Below are 24318 nucleotides of genomic sequence, written 5' to 3'. Positions count from 1 at the left end.
TCAACTCCCAGAATTCCTGAGTCAGCATAGCTGACTCAGGAATTCTGGGAGTTGAAGTCCATGAGTCATAAAAGAGCCGAGGTTGCCTACCCCTGACCTAGTACAATGGAAGGGATACCCATTGTCTGAAGCCATTTGGGTGAAATCTAGCGATGTGAAAGCTGACAGACTTATCAAAAAGTTTTATGAGAAACACCCCAACAAACCAAAAGCCAGCTCCTAACTTGTGTTTTGTTTACATTACAGGATTTGTCCTTTTTGTAAGGGGGGCCGGATGTCAATGCTGCAAACATTGACATGTTTTTGCACTGACAATATAAGAGGCAGCCTTTTGCTTTAATTGTTTGGCTTTGAATCACTAAAGCACGGGAGGAATTCAGCCTGGATGTTTTGAGAAGATAAGGGATAGCACGCTTCAGAAGGGAAGTGAAACTTTGTGTGTTAAACTAATTGGTGAATGTTATTCATGACGTGTAATTAAGGGAGGGGATTCAGTATGATATGATTTGTTAAGGGGAGGAGAATTCAGATTCTGGCATCCATCCATGAGTGCCGATTCTTTGTTCTCATTATTATAGACTTTTTTTAGAATAAACAATCATACAATGTTCTTTGATCTGTCTCATTAGTTGGAACCATGATGCTATGCTTCTCGAATAAAGATTCTTTAAGGTAAACAATGCCTCAAAATCCTTTGAAGAGTTTCATCTCTCGGAACCATGACAAATTATGTTTAAAAGTATCAGCTTATTTTCCTTCTCAGCACAGAGTAAAACATCCATAATTATTGTAGCCTTTCCTCATGTTACTAACCTTCCAAAAGCTTGCACATCACACAAATTCCTCCTTGAATTGACTCCCTTTAAAAAAAAAACTATCATTAAAAGTGTGTATCCGTGTGTGTGTGTGTGTGTGTGTTGTATGTTTCTATATAACATTTTCATATGTACAGTATATGAAAATCAGAAAAAAGAAAACTAAAGAAAAAAGACACTCTACTTATTATTGAACATGTACAGGCAACACTTAAAAAACCCAGCATTATATATGATCACTAATATTGGTCATTTTTTTTCCCTTATACATTTTGGAAAGCAGTCCATAAAACAGTCTATGAACATGTATCATCAATTCAAGATTAAATGTCCAGGGTTGCGATGTCATCTCATCCTAAAAGAATATTCTTTGCTGACTAATTTCTGATTTCTCTTTACTTATCTTTAAAAACAAATTCAGGGTAAACAGCGTTTTACAAACAGTGTACTCTGGATAGTACTCACTCTCTGTTAACACGATTTTCTCATTCTCTGTGGAACTGGATTTGAACATCGTATCTTTTTAATCTGATAGAAAACTACACACTACAAACTACACAGAGAGGCATGAATTCTTAAATCAAAGATGGTGGAAACACAACACTCCTCAAATAGACCTCATCTTTACTGGGTATGTTTCCACCCCAGTTCCGGTTTTCATATGCAATTAAATCCTTCCCAATTTTGCAAGAAAGCAAAATATGTAAGTTGGAGATCAAAGGGGATGAATTCCACACCAATTATTCTGGTGAGAAATAGAGAAGTTGTGAACATGGAATAATGTCTGCTGCAGCCAACTGCATCCAATATGCACAGAAAAGCTTCTGATATTCTTTATTCTTAGAGATGTACTTTAAAACAATGACCAGTACACAGAGCTGCTTTTAAAGTGAACTCTGGAGGAAAGCCAGAAAAAACTGGGAAGATGTGATGGAATGTAGTCAGCTGGATTCCAGGAGGGTGGGGGCGCTTTCCAGGAATAAGAGAACACCTCTATCCAGATTTTTGTGTGTGAGAGAAAGAGGGGGGAGACAGGCCCTCCCTAACAGTTCTCAGAGAATATGGTAGATGCTTAATCTGACCAAAATAAAAGTGGAAACATTAAGGAGCTCAGTTTGGAACCAGGATCTCATTCTTTGGGCCTGACAGTAGCCTTCTGTGCAAACCAAATGTATAAAGAACCAAATGCACAAATATTCTAAATGAACCAAATTTAGATTATATAAAATTTGCTCATGAATGGAAGGTGTTAAAGAAGACAAAGAGTTGGAGAAAAAACAACAACAACTGAACTTGTTGATGGAGGAATCTAAAGTGAAGCAGGCCATGGTCTGGAGAAGTGTGCTGAAGAGAAAGAAGAGATGCTCTGGGAGCTATCCACCCCATGTAAATGACAGTGATGGAAGGCAAAGAAAATGGAAAGTGGCAGGATTACCAGTTTAAAAGAAAAAGAAAAAAAGAAGTCAGCTGCCAGCCTGAGTCTCAGAGGGAAATTTGCTATCAGAATTTGTAAGGCCTCAACTTCCTGAAACTGTCATAGTGAGTTGAAGCCTGTCTGGCTTTTACTGGCTAGCAAGATAGCTTTTGTGCAGGGAATCGCTACTGGATGTTGGATCCAAGTCAGTGTAATCTCCCCTTACCAAAGGAGAGATCACTGCGATTGTTTACATGACTTCGGATAGCTGCTCCTCATGAGTAGACAATAGAAACCGCTATTTTTATGATCAACTTATATATGGAGAGAGTGAGAGTTGGGACAATATCAAACACACTCTTGCAAAGGAGCCTTTGCAGACATTAAGCATGACTGAACCTTTTATCTTAATCACTTTTTTTTCCATATTAGAGAAATTAAGATCCTTCAGACTGGCAAGGTTTTACTGTATTCATCGGGTGAGTTTCTACCTGTTTAAAAGATGATGATCTAAATTTGACTTTAAAAGTTTTAAAAATATGATTGTTTTTGGACCATGCAGAAAAAGGTGCTTAGTAAATGGATTTTGGAAAGTTAATAACAGATTAAGAGGCCAAGGGATTTGGGATTATAGTTTTGAATTATTTAGAAGATATATTCTAATGGGAAAATGGAGATTTGCTTTTTTATGGTAAGGAGATCTTGAAGGCTGGATACTAGAGCTAGAGGAGAAAAAAATGGAGCAGAAATCCTTAGTGCAAATTTTTGAATACCCTTCACCCAGGTTTTTGGACAGAATAGATCAAATGTTTGATAAAATTAACAGACCATTTTCTAATGAAGTTGTAAACAAGAATGAATTGCAATGGATGTCCATGAAATTAATCTGAAGGGGGATTTAAATGTAATACAAATAGATCTGATGAATGATTCTTTCCCCAATGGAGATAAACAGATATTAAAACAGAAACTGGGTTTTTTTTTCTTCTGGACAGACAAAATCTGCTATATGCAAGATCTGGGATGGGCTGAATGCTAACCTGGCCATTGTTTTCCAAAAATTAACTAAGATACATGGTGAAGAAGTGAACATGGCTAATACAATAAGTTAATTTGACTAGGTATAATTTAAATTGACTTAGATGAATCAAATATAATTAACACAGTTAACATGATTACACTCCATTTAGTAATATATTCCAGCTTCTCTCCCAGTAAAAGTTATTTAAATGATCGCATAGCCTTAATGGCACTAATTGTGCACTTCAATTAAGCCACTACTTTGAAACAATAGTTTGATGTAGCTTGGAATGATTTATTTCAATGCTTCACAGAAATATCTCAAATTCTGCCAGAAATTTACACCTACTTTTAATGAAGTGAGATGTACTAATTTCCAGGACAGAAAGTGAAAAGAAAAAAACCAATTTCAACAGAAAAGTTTGCTAATAATCTAGTGAACGCTAGATGGTGCTATGAAGTCACAGAACACACCAAGTTTGAAACCTTTTATCAGAAGTCTAATAGGAGATATACATGCATGTTACAGTAATAATCCATAGGATCTGAGTTAATAACAAAGGAGCTATAAGTATGCACTCTGAGCAGAAAAAAAGAGTATTCAGATGTTCCATAACTACCAAATAGTGTATTCTTCTATAGAGCAGGAGGTTGGACTCAATAAACTAAGTTAAGAATTCTCAAGAATTTTGCACTAAAAATGTTGCATATGTGGACTAATTTCAGTCTTCCCTGTTGAAGCCCCATAATACTCTGAAGCAATATTGTACATCACATCTGTGTTTTTTGAAATGCACTCCCATGGATAGAGAAGGCAGCAAAGTCAGCTTCAGTGAGAGCTTTCAGAATTTGTTGGTGATGGTGGAGGAGACACTATTGTATTATTATTTACCACACAAGTGTTTGCTAGCAATTCAGTGGCTATCATCATGTCCTCTGTCATCACCAATATGATCATTATAAAGGGAAAGAAGAAGAAGAGAAGGAAGTAAACTCCTCCCCAAATTCCACTCAGATTTCTTTTACTAAATGTCAGTTAGAAGAGAAAAAAAGTAAAGAAATCTCATCATGCTTCTCTGAGTATGTAATGCTCAGCCATTTCTTCCTGTCTCTGTCACAGTCTCTTATTTCTAAACATCTTCCATCCTCCTTTGGGAATCCATAGAAAAGAGACAACCTTGGAGTTAATGAGAAAGATAGAGTCATTATCAGGAAAATGATCTACCCTAAAAATAGTGGTAGGATCAAGGCTACATTGCTGAAGGGATCTGGGCTAAGACCAACTTGAACTTGACTCTCTGGATAAATTCAGGACATATTTTGGATAGGGTTTATATCAGGTTCTGGCATCCTATATGGTTGAAAAAACCCACTGCATTTTTCACAACTACAGAAAAATTCATAAAATATTAGTCCAGAGGGCTCTGCACCTGGTATGGTAGATTTCTTAAGTAGATAATGATTTCTTTTACTAATGTCTGTCCTTGGATTTATTTATACAATAGAGGCAAGGAAGGATGCAGCTCTAGAGATCTGTTATTTACACTCCTTCATGGATATTAAAACAACTGTTGGAAGTCAGGTTGATATAGTAGAGAGTATTACTGTTAGGTATAGTGGTAATCAGAACAAAGAGCACAGAGCAATAATAAAGAGTGTGTATTATTTAAATACTGAATATTTATGAGTTTTTTTTCAACCTCATGGGCATCTTTGCTCCTACATCAATTAAACCCTTCCACTAGTCATCTTTTGGCTTGGAACTGTTGACAAAGTGCTGAGAGTTGGTAGGCATACATCCCTCACCCATAAGGTACCATCTGTAGAAGGTGAAGTCCTAAAAAAATCCAACTAAAATTTTATTGGTCAGATGTCACAGGTAGCTTAATAGAAATGAGGACACAATTTAAAGTATTTGGTGAACACAACTTAAGCAACTGTGGTATGAATGCACAGAGCTATAAGGCTCTGAGATACAACAGAAAGAGCATTTGTCTATCTATATAAGTCAGTTTTAAATTTCTAAAATAGATCCTTAGAGACCAATACATAGTAGGGAAATATAACATGGTCCACCAGCACTCTCCAAGGAAAATGAAGAGCAGCTCTAATTTTGTTAGAGAAGAGAAAGATATTAGGAAAACTCAGTTCTTTGCTTGCTTGCTTGAAGAAAGAGGGCTTTCATTGTGACTGCTGCAGGAACTGAAGGGAAAAGTGGGGTTTGAGAGAAGAAGTGGCATACGAGAGAAGAAATATAGTTTATGCACATCATAACAAATATATTTGCACAGTGCAGAGACCACTGTTTGTACTGATTGCTATGGATAGAAGCTTCTGGAAGAGGGGAATTTGGAAGATATGTCTTCACTTGCCAACAAAACGTTCTCTGATGTAAATGGAATTGTTAACTGTTACTGACATAAGAACTTGGTGCGTTGCGTTACTTGTTTGAGGTCAATCATAATAGCTAACCAAATGGTCAGCATTCCAGTTCTAGTTCTATGTTTTACTTTTGCCCATTTTTCCCTACCTACCTTCTTCTCATTCCCGATCTTCTTACATATCTTGTCCAGATTACAAGACAAAAAGTGCCATATGGTTTACATGCGGCATTTAAATTGTGCACATTTATGCAAAAATAAACCTGCTTACAAACTCATGTGTGCAACACATTCTGAACAAAAAGTAGGACTCTTTCCGACACAGACTTTGGATTTAACTTAGCGAACATCATTAATACCCCTTCTACAGATTTTTAAGATCTTTACCGTTGCTCTGACTCCTGCTCATTAATATAAATTGCCTGGCCAAGGTCAAAGCAGTGTCCAAAAGCCAGAAATGACTGCTTTGAATTTCTTTTGTAGGGATTTTGAACAACATTTAAACTTCTCCTGTGATAGCTGGAGGTCATGTTTTTTTTTAAAAAAAAATAGATTCTTGCTATCACAAGCATATGTTCTCTTATGTTCGCTTGTTATCTTTTAATTGGTTTCTATTCTAAATTTATGCCAACTGTTCCTGCTGGCAGCAGAGGCTGCTACTGAAGCTGAGATGGTGCCTTGTCAACTTTATTGAGGCATGTGTGAAATGTATATTACCATTCCCATTTGCCTCTCTATATAGCTCAATTGCTTGCTGGGCTGTTGAGAAAGATTTTCCCATCATTATCCATTTATCCCTCTTTTGGAAGTGGCTAGTTCAGCAGTCTTTGTAATTTGGCAAAAACGCTCAAATAACTGTGGAATAAAAATTGTACAAAAAGAAAAATCTCGAGGCAAAATGAGAACAGAGACTATTCTAACTATTTTTTTGCCAAAACTAAAGTAAAACCTAAAATAAAACTAAAAAAAATATCCTTCTGAGGGGTGAGAGGAGCAGAAATATATGAAATTATTACTAAAATCCACTTATTCAGATTCCACTCTTTCTTCCTATCTCTTATGAATGATTCTGACTTCAAAGTCTTAATTCAAGAATCTGTATTTGAATGGAATTCTTGAATATCATAATACAGAATGTGAGGGAAGAACCTGCTATGGTAAATCCACTTACTCTTCTCAGTGAGATATAAAGGATAGAATCAAACATCCTTTAATATCTAAATCAGATGCTTATTGCTGGGAGAAAAGAGACACAATCCCATATGTTCTGCCTTGAGTTTCTGGAAGAAGTAGAGATCAAAATTATTGTACTGCTAATAGTAAAATACTTACCAGGGAAGACTCAAGATGGACAGTGATTGATATTTGTATGTGTTTATATGTAAGGGTGTAGCTATATGCTTATGTTGTATATAGCATGTTTATATGTATGTTTTGTATGTGTACACTTTTGAGAGCAGGCAACAAAATTTCATTTTTAATATGTGTCCTTGTGCCCACAGTAAAAAATGACAATAAAGGTTATCTTATCATATCTCCTGATCCCTCTCACAAAAGATCCTAAACAGTATTAGTTGTGCTGTATAGGAGCCAGATTCTCTGCATGCATGAAACAATGCTAGTAGCCTAAATGCCTAAATATATAAAGGCAGCTGCCTTGAGTCACAGGGAGGCTTGAGGCCTTGTGGCAATAAAGAGTCAATCATGTTCTCCTTGCCTTTCAATCCTGGTCCAACGTCTTCTACCAATTCATTGGCATGGATTAGGGCTGCCATATCTGGACTGCCAAATATCTAGAATCAGTATATGAGATGCAGAAACAGTTAACTCTTTGCCTTATGTTTCTGTTCATATCCCTGCTATCAGGTGCTGCATACAGGCTAGATCATGAATCATCTTTTGGACAACGGAAACAGGATAATGAGAAGTGAGAGATTTTTCTCATCTTTCCTGGCTTTGGGACTCTAGGAATCACAGGAACTATCTAGTAGTCATAGGACATTTACTACTAGAAAGACTGCAAAGTAGATATCAGTTATGGGCATTCCCAGGAGAAGGTGTTCCACTAGCAGGCCTTTCACAAAGAAATCCTTGTAACTCCACCTGCTTAACTTTACTTGGAAGGAACATTCAGAGTTCAATCACCAGGAGGACAGATAGAAAAAAAAAAGTATTTCTTTACATATTCTGACTTCTAGCTATCCAGACATTAGATCGGCATCAACATTTTCAACTGGACATAGAAATGAATCAATAATTAGTACAATATCTAAAGTACTTATGTAAGCATTTCTGTTACCTAATCATATCCATCAGTCACAGTTAATAGCCTTACAGCTTTATCATGAAGATGACATTAAAACAGTGTAATATATGGAACCAATCAAGAGGCTATGAGGATATTTATTTATTTATGCCTAACCTTGTCAAGATAGGATTACACTTGGTTTTATTAGACAAACCTGATACATGCATCCTTAGCTATTGAGACTATTTGTTTCTCAAGAACCAATGATGGATTTAAAAAAAAAACAGGTTACCACCACTTTTTTGTTACAACAATCAATCCACCAACAGTATTTCTGTCTGGACTAAGATTCTATTTATTAACATTCATGCTATCAATGACACGTTCTTTGTGGCTGCCCCTCAAATATTGGGAAACTGCTTTCATGTCACCCCTAATCCTTCTTTTCATTACACTAGACATCAACTCCACTAGGCAAACCAGGGCAGAAAATTAACTCCACAGAAGGACTAGAATGATACTTTATTGAGAGAAACTCTAATAATAAAATCTTGCAAGTCTGATTGTGCTATACCTCTCCTCCCTTTTTACACCCCAGGTCCCTGATTGAGACATTTCCAAATATTATCTTGTTTTGTAGGGCTTAAGTAATGTTTCTGCCCTTTTTGCCTTGATTGTGGTTCTTGCATATCTCTGTCAAGATCATCTACCTCAGTCTCTACAAACAGCCAAAATTTGGATTACTGCAAACTTTGAGGACAGGAAATAAAATCATACAATTACAAGGGACCTTGGAGGTCTTCTAGTCCAACTCCCTGCCCAAGGCTGGAGTTCTTAAATTGTCCCAGACAAATCCTCCAGCAATGAAGCACCCACAGCTCTGGGAGGCCAGCTGTTCCATTGATTAATCATCATTATTTCCAAGTTGGATCTCCCTGTGACCAGCTTCTGCCTTCTGGCCCATTGCTTATTTTCCTAATCTTCCCCCCCCCCCAGTTAAAATACTTCTCCAGCCCAACATCTAATGCCCATGTCTGTTTTCCGGATCATAAGCTAATACCAGTAACTGATCAAAGAAGACACCTCTATTATATGGAGAAAAAAGCAGAGAGTGGGCCTATAAAGATATAGGACATTTCATAACCTTCCCATTGTGCTAGAAATGGACCGGCTCTGGCTGCCTTTGAATTGCTGCTTAGCAGGCTCAGGGGAAAAAGAAACAGTGATTGAGAATGGTTTATCTCTTGCAAGTTTTCAATCGATACAAAGCTCCTGACATGCACTAAAGGGAAGAATAAAGAAAGAAAGGGAAGCAGAGCAGAAAATGTGGCGGGTGACACAGGACTGAAGAGAACTGAAATGAGAAACTTGGTGAAAGAAAGAAACTCAAGATCTAAAGAAACAAAAGGGGTTACAAATAGTGTTTTCTGGAACATAAAAAGAAAAAAAAATAAAACCCCAAAACTGCTGTATTAGGAGATGCTTGATACATCGCAGCAGGATGGGTGGGCCTGTAGGAAAGGTAATTTTTCAACCACATCACGCCCATTGCAATTAATGCCAAAGTAAAGCTTCCAAAGTAAGATTGTGGTTAGGCCAACTGCAACCATATGCACTGATCAGTCCAAGGTCTCTTCAGTCCTATGATTCATTATCAGGCAGGCATTGCTTAATTTCTCCCTAGACAGTAGCACTCGCCGGAACTGGCTCTTAGCCATATCTATGCTGTACTTAGACTATGCAGAGTTTTTGAAATTATGTTGTGATTTAAATCTAGGTTTATAATACTATCAAAGTGGGCAATTGTAAAAGTAAGAGGGAAATTTCAAAAGAAAAAAGAGTTGGCAGGAGAAAGAATTAAGCATTCTCTTTAAAACAACAACAACAACACATCCTTACAATAAAATAATCCCTTCTCCCCCAAGGAAAGGATTGTTCAATAGAAGGAGCTAGTTACACATGGCCAAAGTACCACCAGTCTTCAACTTACAACCATTTGTTTAGCAACTGTTCAAAGATACAAAGGTACTTAAAATGTGTCTTACAACCATCTTCACACTTACGACCCTCGTAGCATCCCCACAGTCAAATAATCAAAATTTGGGCACTTGGCAACCGGCATGTATTTTTGATGGTTGCAATGTCCTGGGGTCATGTGAGTGCCATTTACGACCTTCTCAGCTGGTTTCTAGTAAGCAAAGTCAGTAGGGGAAGTCAGATTCAGTTAATGACCATAAGATTCATTTAACAACTGCAGTGATTCACTTAACAGTGGCAAAAAAGGTTGTAAAATTGTTACAGTTAACAACCACCTTGCTTAGGAATAGAAAGCATGGTCCCAATTATGGCCATAAATCAAGGACTACCTGTATAACATGCATTTTATCCTAAATCATTATTAACTGGAAAATCATATTTAAATCAATAAAATAGTCTATATAAAGCCTTGCAAAGCTGCCAACTTTGTAAAGCTGAAATAGTGGAGCCAGCAGCAAAATCAGGTAGGTAAGCCAAGAAAAGGCAAGAATGGCCTTTTACCTATTTGTCAAGAATATTTTACTTCAGACCTTCCACAAAGAGATATTGCTAATATATACTGCTTCTGTTACTTCCATAATAGACTTCTGCTTTGGATGATAAAACATCATGTTTTGCTCAAATGAGTTTCATTGCAGACAATGATCTATGTCACCCCACTTCAGCATTCTACCACACTGACCCCCAATACAGGAAACTGTGTGTGATCTGTGGACAAATCATTCAGCAGCTGGTTTCTGAATCAGAACAGGACCTTTAATTGAGAAGCAGGAAGCCTGGATGCTTTAATCTAGATTCTGGTATCAAGTTGGGGTCTGGACTTCATGACCTAAATAGCAATTCCTAGCTCTACAGTTTTTATGAAATAATCCCTGAGTGCAGAGGAAAAAGGTACCCAATATATGGACATCAAATGACAGCAATTAATCAATTTTCTCATCAACTTATAGCAAATTTAATAGAAGTGCCAAACTGGCAAAAACTGTCTTCCCGATCTTCGGGATTTTAACTTGGACATGTCTATGATCCATCCATCTTTTCCATCTGACTGTTAATGAACTTAAGGACTCTAGAAATAAAAATGGGCAAATCCTGCAAACCCAAAGTCTGTCATTTCTAATACAGAAGATTAACAAGTTGATAAATGGTCAGAAAGGAGTAGGAATATATGGCCATCATGCTGCAATCAAGATTTCACCTAAAGACAGATGGTGCAATTTTGCTATTGAAGAATGAGTAGGCACAGTTCTTAAAACCGCTGAGTCCCAGAGAAAATTAGAGGAAAATTGCCTTCCCCAACCCCCTCAGATTTTCTTCATGTACACCAAAACACAACCAAAAATATATCCTGTTCTCTACACACACACACACACACACACACACACACACACACACACACACAGACACACATATGAGGGAAACAAGTTTCTTGTTTCTACCCATGTTAAGCTGCCATTTCACCTTCATTTTGATGCTGTCCAAAAATAGCCTCAAGTTATATAAAATCTGTTAGCCTTTGTCATCTCGGACTTTCTTCTCTTGGGCTAATGTCAGTTAACTGCAGTGGCTTGTAAGAGAAACAATAAAGACATGATAGGGATTGGCAATAGGAGACAACCAATTTCATACCATTGTGATTTTCTGGTGAGTAGCACATTCTTAAGGCCAAAATAAAGATATGAGAACTGAGGACAACCCCAAAATCCTAGTTACCCGCCTGTAGTTCTACTAAAGTAGATCAAATAAAGATATAGCAAGGTTGAGCTGAGCCCAGCAGCAGTATATTTCCTGAGTCTTAAGATAAATGATGCGTCCACTAATAAATTTAAAATGGCATTTTGCCATTATAATGTCCGTTGCCTCATGTTCAGTTTGTTAGCATAAATAACCATTAAATCTTTCTTGGCAATGCTTCCACTTTGTTAGTTATAGCCAGAAAAACCATTTATAGATTTGTGTTATGACATCCATAATTACAGAAATAAAGGGCATAAAAAGGATAATTCATCAAATCCATGATTTATTGCAAAATTGCTCTTTTTCCTCTTCAGATAAACCAGCAGTCAATTCTTCAAAATATTTTTTAAAGGAAATTCCAAGAATAAAGCAAAATGCTTCATAGGTTTAATAAGATTTTAACCTGTGAGGAACTCTCACAATTAATATTTGCTGCTATTTTGCATAATAAGCACAACCATTGGATTATTCTCCTCCACAACATATGAACAGAAGCTTTAGAAGGGCTTATGCATGAGAATGTCCTAGTTAATTTTGCCTATTAGCTTCTATGTTATATTCACATAAATCTCTTGCTCTTTATAGTAACCTATCACAGACCATTTCCATAAGGATAATGCTCTTTTATATGAGTCCCCATGGATACCCAATTGTCCTTGGGACTGATTCAATTCCAGATCAACATGTCCTTGATTAACTTACCTAAAGGCTTTGGAGTTCCTATATAACCTTGTCAGATTCCTGTTAGTTATCCCAAAGTCCTGAGTCCTTCGGGAGAAGGGCGGTATAGAAATTATTAAATTATTAAAATCCTTCCTTCCTTCCTTCCTTCCTTCCTTCCTTCCTTCCTTCCTTCCTTCCTTCCTTCCTTCCTTCCTTCCTTTCTCCCTCCCTCCCTCCCTCCCTCCCTCCTGGAGTTTTATTTTCTCTAATCACATAGTAAGATGTTCATGTGAAAAAAGTGATCCTGGCATCATACAGATATATACCATTTAAATATATATCTGAGCACACATCTCATATAAACATTTGCCCCATTTTGATGTACAGATCATTATAATTAAATAACCAACTTGGGGTGGGAGGTTGAGAGAGCTGAGGATTAGCTTAGTCTAAGAACAGCTGGTAAATTAATGAACTCGGTGAGATTTGAGTCATGATTTTTCTGATTGGTAAGTCTGCCTCTTGAACCACATTGTTACAATAGCTGGCAACTTTGATACTGCAAACATGTTACCATTAACTGATACTGTATCACTGAAAAACATTCGTGCATGTGCATATAATGTATGTTTGTGTTTTTGCATGTATAGAGCTGAAAACTAAATTCTCACAAAGTCATGCCCGCATCTTTTATAATGGTTGAATCAATGCTCAAATAGGAAATTGAACAACCGTATGAAAATATACTGTAGCGTATCCTTGATCTCTAATTACTGCACAGAGCCTCATTTTTAAGAACAATGCTTCAATATTCCAACAACATTGCAATCCTATTGATGTCTATTCAATAGTAAGCCTTGCCAGAATTTGTTTAGCAAGACTTATTCCCAAGTTAGTCAATTTAGAATTATTTTGCTATATTGCAATAAAAATACCTGAAAAACCTCAGGCTAGACAATTACAGAAAGTTTGGTCCTTGATTGGGAATAAATTGCCAATCTTTGTCCTTAACTAGAAAAAACACCCTCATTACTTTGTGAAAGAGCAACAGGGACATGATGACCAATTTACAGGTGAATGTTGAAACAGAGTGCTTTTAAATAACAACAAGCTTTAGAGAACAGCAGCCTCTCCATCACTCATCCTGCATACTTCCTTTCACAGAAGCAACAACACATCTCTGCCACCTCAACTCTCTCCAAATTTTGTCTTGTGCATGGAAAATTTCATGTCTTACAAAACTAGCCCAAGTTTCTATAGCACAAAGTTATTTTTTGAGTAATTCTCTTGAATGTTGAGAAGTCCATGGGTCTGTTAGTATATTTATTTATTATTTCAGCTTATATGCTGCTCCATTTCCCAGGATTCCGAAGAGTTTACAAATAAGAACCCAACTTTAAAACATAAACAAGTAGTGACATAAACATAACAAGAGGTCCCTGATGTATCACCATCTGGGCAGCAGAAGCTTCAAGTATGCTCAGATGAAGAGTTATGTTTTTACAACTCCTCAAAAATATAATAGGTAGAGACTAGACTGAATGTATAGAGGTAGGCAGTTCCAGAGGCAGTAGTCCAGCCAGGAAGTAATTCAGGCAAGAGTGAACATCAATATAGTCTCCCAATCTATGCACAAATATAACTGGCACACAAGATGAGTTTGTGCAAAAACTTTCCAGCTGCTGATGTGATGAAATGTGTAGCTCCAGGAGCACAAAGCTTTCCCAGAAAGAGGTTTGGATTAAGAGTCTGCACAGTCTTGAGCTGGATGGGGAAAGGAGGACGAGGTTCAGGGTAGCCCTAGAATCCCTCAGGATATATCTAGTAGGTTAGGGTTAGGGTTTATAGCTTTAGTTTACCGGATTTGGTTCACTGGGAGTAAGTGAATAAAGGATTAAAACTGATTTGATTTTTTTCAGTGTTATCTCTTGGGCCTAACAGCTACCAATTTGTCAAGCAGGGGCTCAGAGCCCAGGACAAAGGCTCTGAGGAAAGGTTACCACATCCAGAAATAACAATGGAAGGTCTCTAGATTCAGGATAGGCCGTAGTGTTGCTAGAGATGAGTTAAAGCCTATTTTCCCAATCCAGACCTTCACAGCATCCAAATGCTGGAAAAAGATCTTGGTGGCATTCTTGGTCAGCTCAGGGTAGAGATTATGTAATTGAGTATTACATGTATGCCGATTAGTGATGCTCCTAGCAGTGTTATATAGATGGTTGCTGGAACTGGGTAAACGGTTGCTGGAATTGGGTAAATGGTTGCTGGAGTTGGGTATGTGTAGTTTAATGAAGAGAAGGATGAGGGGGGACATGATAGCAGTGTCCCAATATCTCAGGGGCTGCCACAAAGAAGAGGGAGCCAAGCTACTCTCCAAAGCACCTGAAAGCAGGACAAGAAGCAACGGATGGAAACTAGTCAAGGAGAGAAGCAACCTAGAACTAAGGAGAAACTTCCTGACAGTTAGAACAATTAACCAGTGGAACAACCTGCCTCCAGAAGTGGTGAATGCTCCAACACTGGGGTTTTTTAAGAAGAGACTGGACAGCCATTTGTCTGAAATGGTACAGGGTTTTCTGCCTGAGCAGGGGGTTGGACTAGATGACCTCCAAGATCCCTTCCAACTTATTATTATTATGGTAAATAGAAATGAGGAGAGTGATGAGTCCTGTGGCACCTCAGAAAGCAGAGATCTTGTGCTAGACCTCTCTTCTCCCAGCAGCACTGACTGGGACCACAAACCAGCATTGGAGGAAAGAGACCCACCAAATGCCCCTCATGCCCAGACCCCCTTAACCTTTTAGTCCAGAGTTGGTATCATAATTGAGGGTATCAAGGACTGCCAAATTTCTTTGTACAATACTTGCTGCCCTTCAGATGCTCTCCTTAATTTACAAGACATGTGCTAGGACATACCACCCAAGTCCTGAACCCACCAGATGTCAACCACAAGCACAATGAATAATATCTCCATTCTCTTAATCATAATAAACAGATAATGATTTGACATTGAAAGGGTTTGATGAAAATGTAAGTAGATACTGAAGACCAACTCACTGTTGCCAGGGTGACCATGAGGTTTTCCCCACCCCCAGTGAAGCAAATTAAAAACCTATAGCTTATGTATAAAAAAACAGGTCAAGGTCAAGAAACTCAGGTAGGAATTGTACAACATGGAGGCCAGTAAAAACAATGCCTTAACTTTTCCCTTGAGCCCTATCTTGAACAAACAATAACTCACAAATTACCTAAACAACAATGCCCTTGATCACCTGCAGAGTATCCCAGATGACAATCACAACTCTACTTCCCTGCCATAGAATTGTAGCTTATACAACTCTAGCAAAAGGGCCAGCACATCTCTGAGGGTGGAATAGTCCCTTGTCACAGTCGTATCTGCTCTGACATCCAAGTTCAAGTCAGATTTCCAATGCAGCACAATTTTCTTCTTTGCCCAATATTTTCTGCCCTTCAAGTGTTCTCCTTCCTTTCATCCCCTTTACAACCCGAGAGCTGTTAAAATGCAAACACCGCAATCAAAGTTTATGATGCAGATGAAGCAACCTTTTGAAAATAGTTCCAAGTGCAGGATTTTCCTAGCCACAACAGAATCTTTACTATCACCTCTCCACACTACTGATACTTGCCTTTCTCTACCATACTGTGTCTCAGTATAAGGAGGAGGCAGTAATGTAGTTTACCTTTGCTAATATCTTCATATTCCAGCCAGAGCTGTTTTTGGACTTGCTTGTTGGGGTACCAGATAGAGCAGGATTCCTCAAATCCATAGACAGCTTCCTGTATATAGTGGTTGCCAAAATGATCCAGCAGAGCCACAAAATCTCCCCGAGATGTTGCTCCATCAAGAGAATGAAGGGCATTGCCAAACACTGCAGAGAACAGAAGTACAGCAAACAAGAACTTAAGAGAGAGAGAGAAAGGTAGGATAGGTAGGTAGGCAGGCAGGCAGGCAGACAGACAGAACAGACAGACATTTTGCTACCACATTTAGATGCTTCTGGAAGCTCACAGGCCGGTTAATCCTTGTTCACTCCAATACCTAAAGCAGGGGTGTCAAACTCATCAGCATTGCGGTTGCCCTCAAGGGGCCGGGTGGGTATGGCCAGGGTGGGCGTGGCCTATTGGGTGGGCGTGGCTAGAGTGTGTATGGCCTACTGGGTGGGCACGGCCAGCTCTACATCGTTCGCATCAAGGGTGCCTATGGGGGCCTGGGCAGGAGTGGGACAGATCTGAGGGTCTCTGGCAGAAGGAGGGTCTCTGGGCCAAGGCAGTGGGGGGCGTTCCCTCACTGTTTCCAGGATGGCTTCGCGGGCCACATGAAGCCACTTCACCGGCCGGATCCGGCCCCCGGGCCTTGTGTTTGACATGCCTGACCTAAAGCATAGTCTGTATGTAAAAAGGAAGTTAAATTTACTTAAGGGAACTGTGATTTAAATAAGGTCAGTGGCTATTTCCAAATGTTTCAGGACTGAATTCAGTGTCTAAAGAAATAAACTGCCTTGTTTTAGCCTGATAAAAATGTTTAATTTCAGTAGCAGGCTCTTAGTTGTTCACAATTGTTTTTGCAGTTTGTGGGGTGATGAGGAAACAATAAGAATTGCTGACCAAAAATTGTTACAGTATCAGTTCTCATCAGAAATTAAATTGCTACCTTTGATTGAATAATGCCATGTTTCTAAGGAACATTGTTTACAGAGTTGCCAAGAAAATATCAACAACACCCTATTATGAATGGAATAAATATTTTTCTCTATTAAACTACCTCTTTCAATATTCAGATAAACTGTCTTTGCGCAGACATTTTTATTTAAAGTCGAGCTTCTGAGACTGAAAAGCCCTGTGTGAAGACACAACAACATCTGCCACAGTGCCACCCTACTTGACCTGCTGGTTTATTTCCTGATGTTTTTCATCAATCATTTTGGGGGGGAAAAAAGCTTATTTCTTAAAAGGATAAGACATTACATACTCAACAGACAATATATGAGGTGAAATTTTGGCACCCAGTTTGTGGTCTTTTCCAAACTGCTCCTAGAGAAGATGAAGACACCCAATTTGCTTTATGTCATCTACATGTTTCAAGATATACAGTATACTACTACTGCTAAGCTTGTAAGCCGCCCTGAGTCTTCGGAGAAGGGCGGGATATAAATGGAATAAAAATAAAAATAAAAATACCTAAGTATAGGAGGGTCAAAAAGCACCAAATATTCAAGAAGGAAAATGTGACAGAACTCTGAATGAAGACACTTAAAATTTTATTTAGTTTGCATTCTCAGCAAACTCATTTGCACTCTCCAGACTTCCACTATACTGAAATTTTCTGTTTTTATAATTCTTTTTGAATTGTGCAGCATGGTTTTTAATGGAAAGAAATGCAAGCTGTATAAAAAAGGGCTTACTTTAGTTGCAAATGCATACTTTAGGATAAAATGTCAAGATTGTAGTACACAGTATAAAAGCATGGTACACATTTTAAGGTGAAAATAGTTTAGAATGGAACTAGGAATCAATATATGTGAAATTAGTATTCTCCAGATCTGCAACTACAAATCCCTAAATTGCCATCCAACATTGGAATGTATCTGTTCCCTTCTAACTCTTACATATGAAATTGCTGATGACTGACCAAAGAAAACTGATGTCCAGGATGAACATAAAGTTAGAATGGCTGCCTCTTTGGCTGGTCTCCCCACACCAATCTAAAGCCACCCCACCAAGTAACTTACATTGAGAGGTAGTCATTTGGTTCAACCGAACATGGTACATGACAGAGCGAACCTTCCAATGTTGTAGCAAAGGATATCCAGAAATCTCACTGAAATTCACCATCCCTGTGGAAGAAACATGGGGAAAATAAGAAAGGCAAAGACACTTGGCATATTTGCAACATAATGGTATTCCAAATCTGACATAGAATCCGTATTGCTTTTCCCGTTCAGCAGAATCACAAGGAAAGTACTTTTCTCACACTCAGCTATTTTAGGTTGCAGATGAAAAATCTGTTTGTTAAAATCACCTTATCGTGAGTTTGTAAAGCAGATTCAGAAGAAATTATCTGTGTGGTTTATTTTTCCTATGGATGTGACAAAGAAGGGGTGGTGCATTATCTGCCTGTCAACTACAGCCTGTCAGACCTCTCCCTGGGATTTCAATACAAGTAGTCCTTGATTTACAACCATTCATTTAGTGACTGAAAAAAGTGACTTCTATCTATATTTCACACTTATGGCCATTGCAGCCTCCACATGATCAATGTGATCCAAATTCAGGCAACTGGCATGTGTTTATGACGGTTGCAGTGTTCCAGGGTCATGTGATCACCTTTTGCAATCTTCTGACAAGCAAAGTGTCAATGTTGTGACAATTAAGAAACTGCAACAATTTTACCTTTTGCTTTTACTGTGCTTTTTCTGCTGTGAGATATTTAGATGTAGAAGGGGGGGATGAGGGGAATGCTTGAGCATTTTCAGTTAGCCATAACAATTGCAGCTGTGTGTGAACTCAGGGTCAATGTTAGATAAAGTATTGGCAGGTTGAGAAGTTGGGAGGAGACCCCGCGTTTTGGACAGAGAGTGTGATTTCTGAGACTCCAGCGGCAGGGGCGAGACCAAAGACCCGAGAGCACATCTGGTCATCGGAATGGACCCACCTAGCAGAGAATCATGGCGTTCAGAGACTGCCCAGCTGAAGAAGAGTTCTTCAAAGGCCGCTGAAGTTGAATTTCCACTGATTGCCTCCCAGGAGTCACGCTCTCCTGATTGTAGAGCAGCTAAGCAGGTGGCACCATCGGAGGAGTCGGGTGAGTGGAAGTATCTGACAGCAATCCAAAGCCAGTCAGTCGAGTGTTTGAGGGAGATATTCAAAGAGCTAGACATGGGGAAAAGGGGCAGGCCACCCGGCCGTTGCTGACCAGTGAGCGAGATGACAGGCGCCTCCAAGACTGTTCCCAGTCCAGGAGAAGCCCCAGTCCCATCGGTGGGGCCAGGGCCGCTTACCGCGACCAAAGCCATCAGCTTTGACTTCAAGCCCAGTGCAGAGGACAAGCCCGTATCGTCGGCAGCAGCATGCTAGCCCTGACTGTCACTGCTGCGAAGGTTGATGTCATAGTGGCAAACCTGGAGGGGGAGGCATGGGAGTGATTGAATAGCTTGCAGAAGGGTAAGCGCCGGAGCTATAGGAGTATAACCTATTCATCCAAGGGCTAAAGGCCAGGTTTGAGGACGAATCCATAGCCTTGCAAGCAGAGAAGGACATTCATGAAGTGAAACAAGCAGGTAGATTAGTGAAGGAATATGTGTGTGAATTTAGGAGGGTCGCGGGTTGTATTGAGTGCCCCCTCCCTCTACTGAAGGATCCGTTAACCCATCTGGCAAAGGGGCGATTTTTTACCAAATTAAATCTGAGAGGTTTATTACCGCATGAGAATAAGAGAAGGTGATGAATGGAAAACTGCTTTTAACAGACCTTTGGGCAGCTATCAGTTCAAAGTTATGCTATTTGGATTTCAAGGGGCTCCTACTGTGTTCACGCAGCTAATCAACCAGGTGCAACACAATCATTTGTACAAAGATGTTTTGGTGTATCTTGATGACATCTTAATCTATACCGAGACTATGGCAGACCATGAATGTTTAGTGCAAGAGGCGTTGAAAAAACTGCTAAGCGCTAAACTTTATGTCAAACTGTCAAAGTGCAAATTTTATCAGGCACATTTGGATTATTTGGCTATAGAATTTTCAATGAGGGCAGTGAGATGGATCCAGCCAAAGTGAAAGCTATAATTAAATGGCAGCCTCCAAAAACCTGAAAGCAGCAACAAAGCTTCCTGGGGTTTGCCAATTTCTACTGTCAATTCATCCCATCATTTCCTGAGATTGCTTTACTCCTGACAGAGATGATAAAAACTGGCAAAGATGGGGGGAAACCATGACTTGGTCAGCCATTACAATGGACTATGGAATGCCAAACCGAGAATTTAATAAGACTATGTGCTGCTGAACCAGTCTTAAAGCACCCCTACCCAGAGGAACCATTTGTTATTCAAGCCAATGCCAGCGATGTGGTTGTAGGAGCAGTACTTTTGCAGAAAAATCATGACGGGATTTTACAACCCTGTGCTTACACTTCAAAAAATCCCGAGTGCTGTGTAACAGAGTGAGCACCTGTTACTTGTACCAGCTTCTGCCAACCTAGCAGTTCAAAAGCACGCAAAAAATGCAAGTAGAAAAATAGGGACCACTACGGTGGGAAGGTAACAGCATTCCGTGTGCTTTTGGCGTCTAGTCATGCCGGCCACATGACCACGGAGTCATCCTTGGACAAGCGCTGGCTCTTCGGCTTTGAAACGGAGATGAGCACCGGCCCCTAGAGTTGGAAACGACTAGCACGCATGTGCGGGGGAAACTTTACCTTTACCAAGTGGCTGTGGATACCGGCATCTCATATTGTCCAACAAGTTCCATCTCTTTTGATGGGGGGGAGGTATTGCCCCCCTCAGAAAGGGCTCGCAACTTGGGTGTCCTCCTGGATTCACGGCTTAATTTGGAAGATGGCCGTGACCAGGGGGGCCTTTGCATAGGTTTGCCTACTGCGGCAGTCGTGCCCCTTTTTGGACCGAGATGTCCTATGCACGGTTACCCACGCCCTTGTCACTTCTCACCTGGATTACTGCAATGCTCTTTACATGGGGCTGCCCTTGAAGAGCACCTGGAGGCTTCAACTAGTGTAAAATGTGGCTGCACGGGTGCTTATGGGAGTATCTCAGTACTCCCATGTCACACCACTCCTGCGTGAGCTGCATTTGCTTCCGGTTACCCTCGGAGAGCAATTCAAGGTGCTGGTAATAACCTTTAAAGCCCTACATGGCTTAGGCCCGGGGTACTTGCGAGACCACCTGCTGCCATTGTCAACCTCCCATCGCCCGGTTATTCCCACAGAGTCGGCCTCCTCAGGGTGCCGTCAGCCAGGCAATGCCAGCTGGCAATCCCCAGGGTGAGAGCCTTCTCTGTGGGCGCGCCGACCCTCTGGAATGAGCTACCCCCAAGAGCTGCGGACGGCCTCTGACCTTCGGTCCTCCTGCCATGACCTGAAGACCTGGTTGTTCCAACAAGCGGGCCTGGAATGACTACGTTTTTAAATTAGGCTTTTTACTGGGTTAAATTGTCTCGTAATTATTGCATCTATTGTTTAATTCTTTTTTAAAAAAATTACTTTATGTTTTTTAATTTTTATGGTTGTGAGCCACCCTGAGTCCTCAGGGAGAGGGGCAGCATATAAATTTAATCAAATCAAATCAAAACAAAACTGAGTGAGCAGCAGCAAATAGAAATGAAAAATCCTCATACCTTCCCAGCTAACTTTACTTTAGTAGTTCAAGTTCTCTCAGGAGTTTTTGATATCAGCCTGAATTCCTCAGCTTAGTTCCATAAGGTATGTTTTCTTAAGGTGCTCACTCACTGCAAGGCCTCCAAGCAAGAGTCAGAGAACAAAGAAACATTCTGTTTCCTCTTCCCTAATCCAATTTCTTTGCTCCTCACTGGAGAAGACGACAGTGGCTGTGATTGGAAAATACTAAGTCCCCCAGCCAAGGAAGCTATTAAGTCAAAATTAAGAGACCCTAGTTACAGCTAGCCAGCAGATCATTCAGAATTAAAGTCCCCTTAACAAGTACAAAGTGTAAGTTTTTAATCCTCATTACAAAGTATTTTAAAACTATTTATTTATTTATTAAACAAAAGTATATGGTTGCCACAAACAAGAATGGACAATGAATAAAAACTTAAAAGAGTCATCAAACTAATTTAAAGTAAGGACAAATGAAAGCATTCTTGTTCTGCAGCTAGAATGCTCAGCCTTGATTCTATGCAATGCTCTTATTATTATTTCTACTGAAATTCAAAGCTGATGCATGTTACTTTCTGCAGACATGAAGTCCTACCCATATTCATACACGTGCCTGTTTATTTATTTATTCTATTCAGAGGCTGCCCAATTCCTCAGCACCTCTAGGCATTTTATCTAGTAGAGTTATTAGATTACCAGTGCTTCTTTATGGGTGGGAAATTGCACCCTGGAATCAAATTTTATTAGAAAAAATATACTCATACCTTCTGAAAGTCACATTCTCTACACCTAGAGCATTGAAGTCTCCAGGGCACTTTTTAGATTAGAGAATGTGCTAATTAATATCAAAACAAGAGCTTAGCAATTCTATCTATCTATCTATCTATCTATCTATCTATCTATCTATCTATCTATCTATCTATCTATCTATCTATCTATCTATCGTCCTCAACTTACAATGGACTTCCCTACTCATGATCCAGTTTCAAAGTTAGTCATTGTAGCACTCCTGTGGTCAAATGGACAAATTTCAGATGGATTTGCCCTTTCAATTGACTGCAGGGTTGCTGCAGCACTGCCTATCTCCCCCTATCTGCCCCCCCATCCTGCCCCACCAGTTCCTCAAATAGCCTTGGGCCTATTTCCTCTCTCCCCACACAGTCCCAACAGCCTTGGGTCTACTTCCCATCCCATTGGGTCCTATACCCTCCTCCCCATCCCGTCAGTGATCCAAAAATAGTGCCTGCTTCCCCACAGCCTAGGGATGCTGAGGCCTGCTCTCCTTCCCCATTATGAGCTCCAGACAACTTCAAAAGGTAAATTTGTAATTGGTGACACAGGAATAGGTGGGGAGGAGGGATCCGGTGGGGTGTGAAGCAGGCCTGATTTTCTTGTAAATATGGATTACAAGAAAGCCATGGAGCTTATTAAGTAAGTATTAGAAGATATTAATCTTCAGCATACCTTCAGCAGCATCCAGGTTACATCAACTCCTCAGCAAGCTGAGGGTAACACAACCTGCATGCTATTATCCTGTGTCTATCACCAATGGGCTTTTTCCAGAGCATTTTTTTTATTTTTAATCCCATTTATATCCCGCCCTTCTCCGAAGACTCAGGGCGGCTTACAATTTAAGCACAAACCAATGTGCTTAGCAATAGCCTTCATTCTATGTATATGCCTGCTTATTAGGGCTTTCGGGGGCCCCCCAAGCGGCATTATTACAAAGTCAGCTTATTGCCCCCAACAATCTGGGTCCTCATTTTACCTACCTCGGAAGGATGGAAGGCTGAGTCAACCTTGAGCCTGGTGGGATGCGAACCTGCACTAATTGCAGGCAGCTGGTGTTACTTAAGGAGGCATTAGCCCACTGCTCCACCAAGGCTCTTTTAATGTTGTAAGTTTTGCAATTATAGATCCCAGATGTAAAAGAATCCCTGTAATGCTTCAGCAATACTTTTGTGCTTCTCAGGTTCTTCAAACCCTAGGACATGTTTTTCTAAGATATAAATTCTAGGTGGAATTGCATTTTTAATTAATCTACCCTGGAACGACTGACTGGCACTCCAATCAGCATTATTAAAAAAGTTTTTTTTAAATGACAGGTATCATGAAATCACCTCCTAATTGCTAAGTTTTGTGCCTTCACCATAAAGCTATGTCATATCCAGATTTTTCCCCTCTCCCAAATAATTGTTTTATTGCATCATTAAGATATGAACAATACATTATAAAATAAAGGTATTAACGGAGTTCAGAGGTATTTATGCAATACAAATAAGAAAATGTTAATACTACAATGTTTAGATAAATAAATGTATTAGATAAATTAAACCTTAAATATAAGAAGAAAAAAGTTTATAGCTATCTTAAATATAATTTTTAAATGTTAAAACAAAAAAAAATGAGCTGCTTGGAAAAATAGGTAAGTATTCCATTTCTAACATCCCTCTTTTTTATATTTTGACTGATTTGAAGTATTTATAAACATGTAGATCTCCTTAGAACCCACACTGTGTTTGTATTTGCCTTGTGGCGTGATATATTGTGTACTGAAAATGGAAAGCATTCTTGCTTGAATTTGGTTAAAGTTCTGTTGTGGATATATGTCATTAGTTTTGTCACTGCTGTGTGTGC

General features: G+C 39.4%; 1 protein-coding gene across 1 annotated transcript in view; it reads right to left on the bottom strand.

The window, feature by feature from the left end:
- The window catches only part of ASTN1 (astrotactin 1), a gene marked incomplete at both ends in the record, with an annotated part of 252365 nt that overhangs the window by 23328 nt on the left and 204719 nt on the right, over positions 1-24318 (bottom strand). Inside the window, 2 exons of the mRNA XM_083358699.1 lie at positions 16017-16205; positions 18066-18170. Coding sequence (XP_083214825.1) covers positions 16017-16205; positions 18066-18170 — 294 coding nt within the window. The remainder of the gene's footprint in view (positions 1-16016; positions 16206-18065; positions 18171-24318) is intronic.

This window comes from Vipera ursinii, assembly GCF_947247035.1.
Source record: "Vipera ursinii genome assembly, chromosome: 3".
NCBI classification, from domain to species: Eukaryota; Metazoa; Chordata; class Lepidosauria; order Squamata; family Viperidae; genus Vipera; species Vipera ursinii.
The sequence above is the reverse complement of the archived record's forward strand: the minus strand, read 5'-3'. Positions and strand labels throughout refer to the sequence as shown.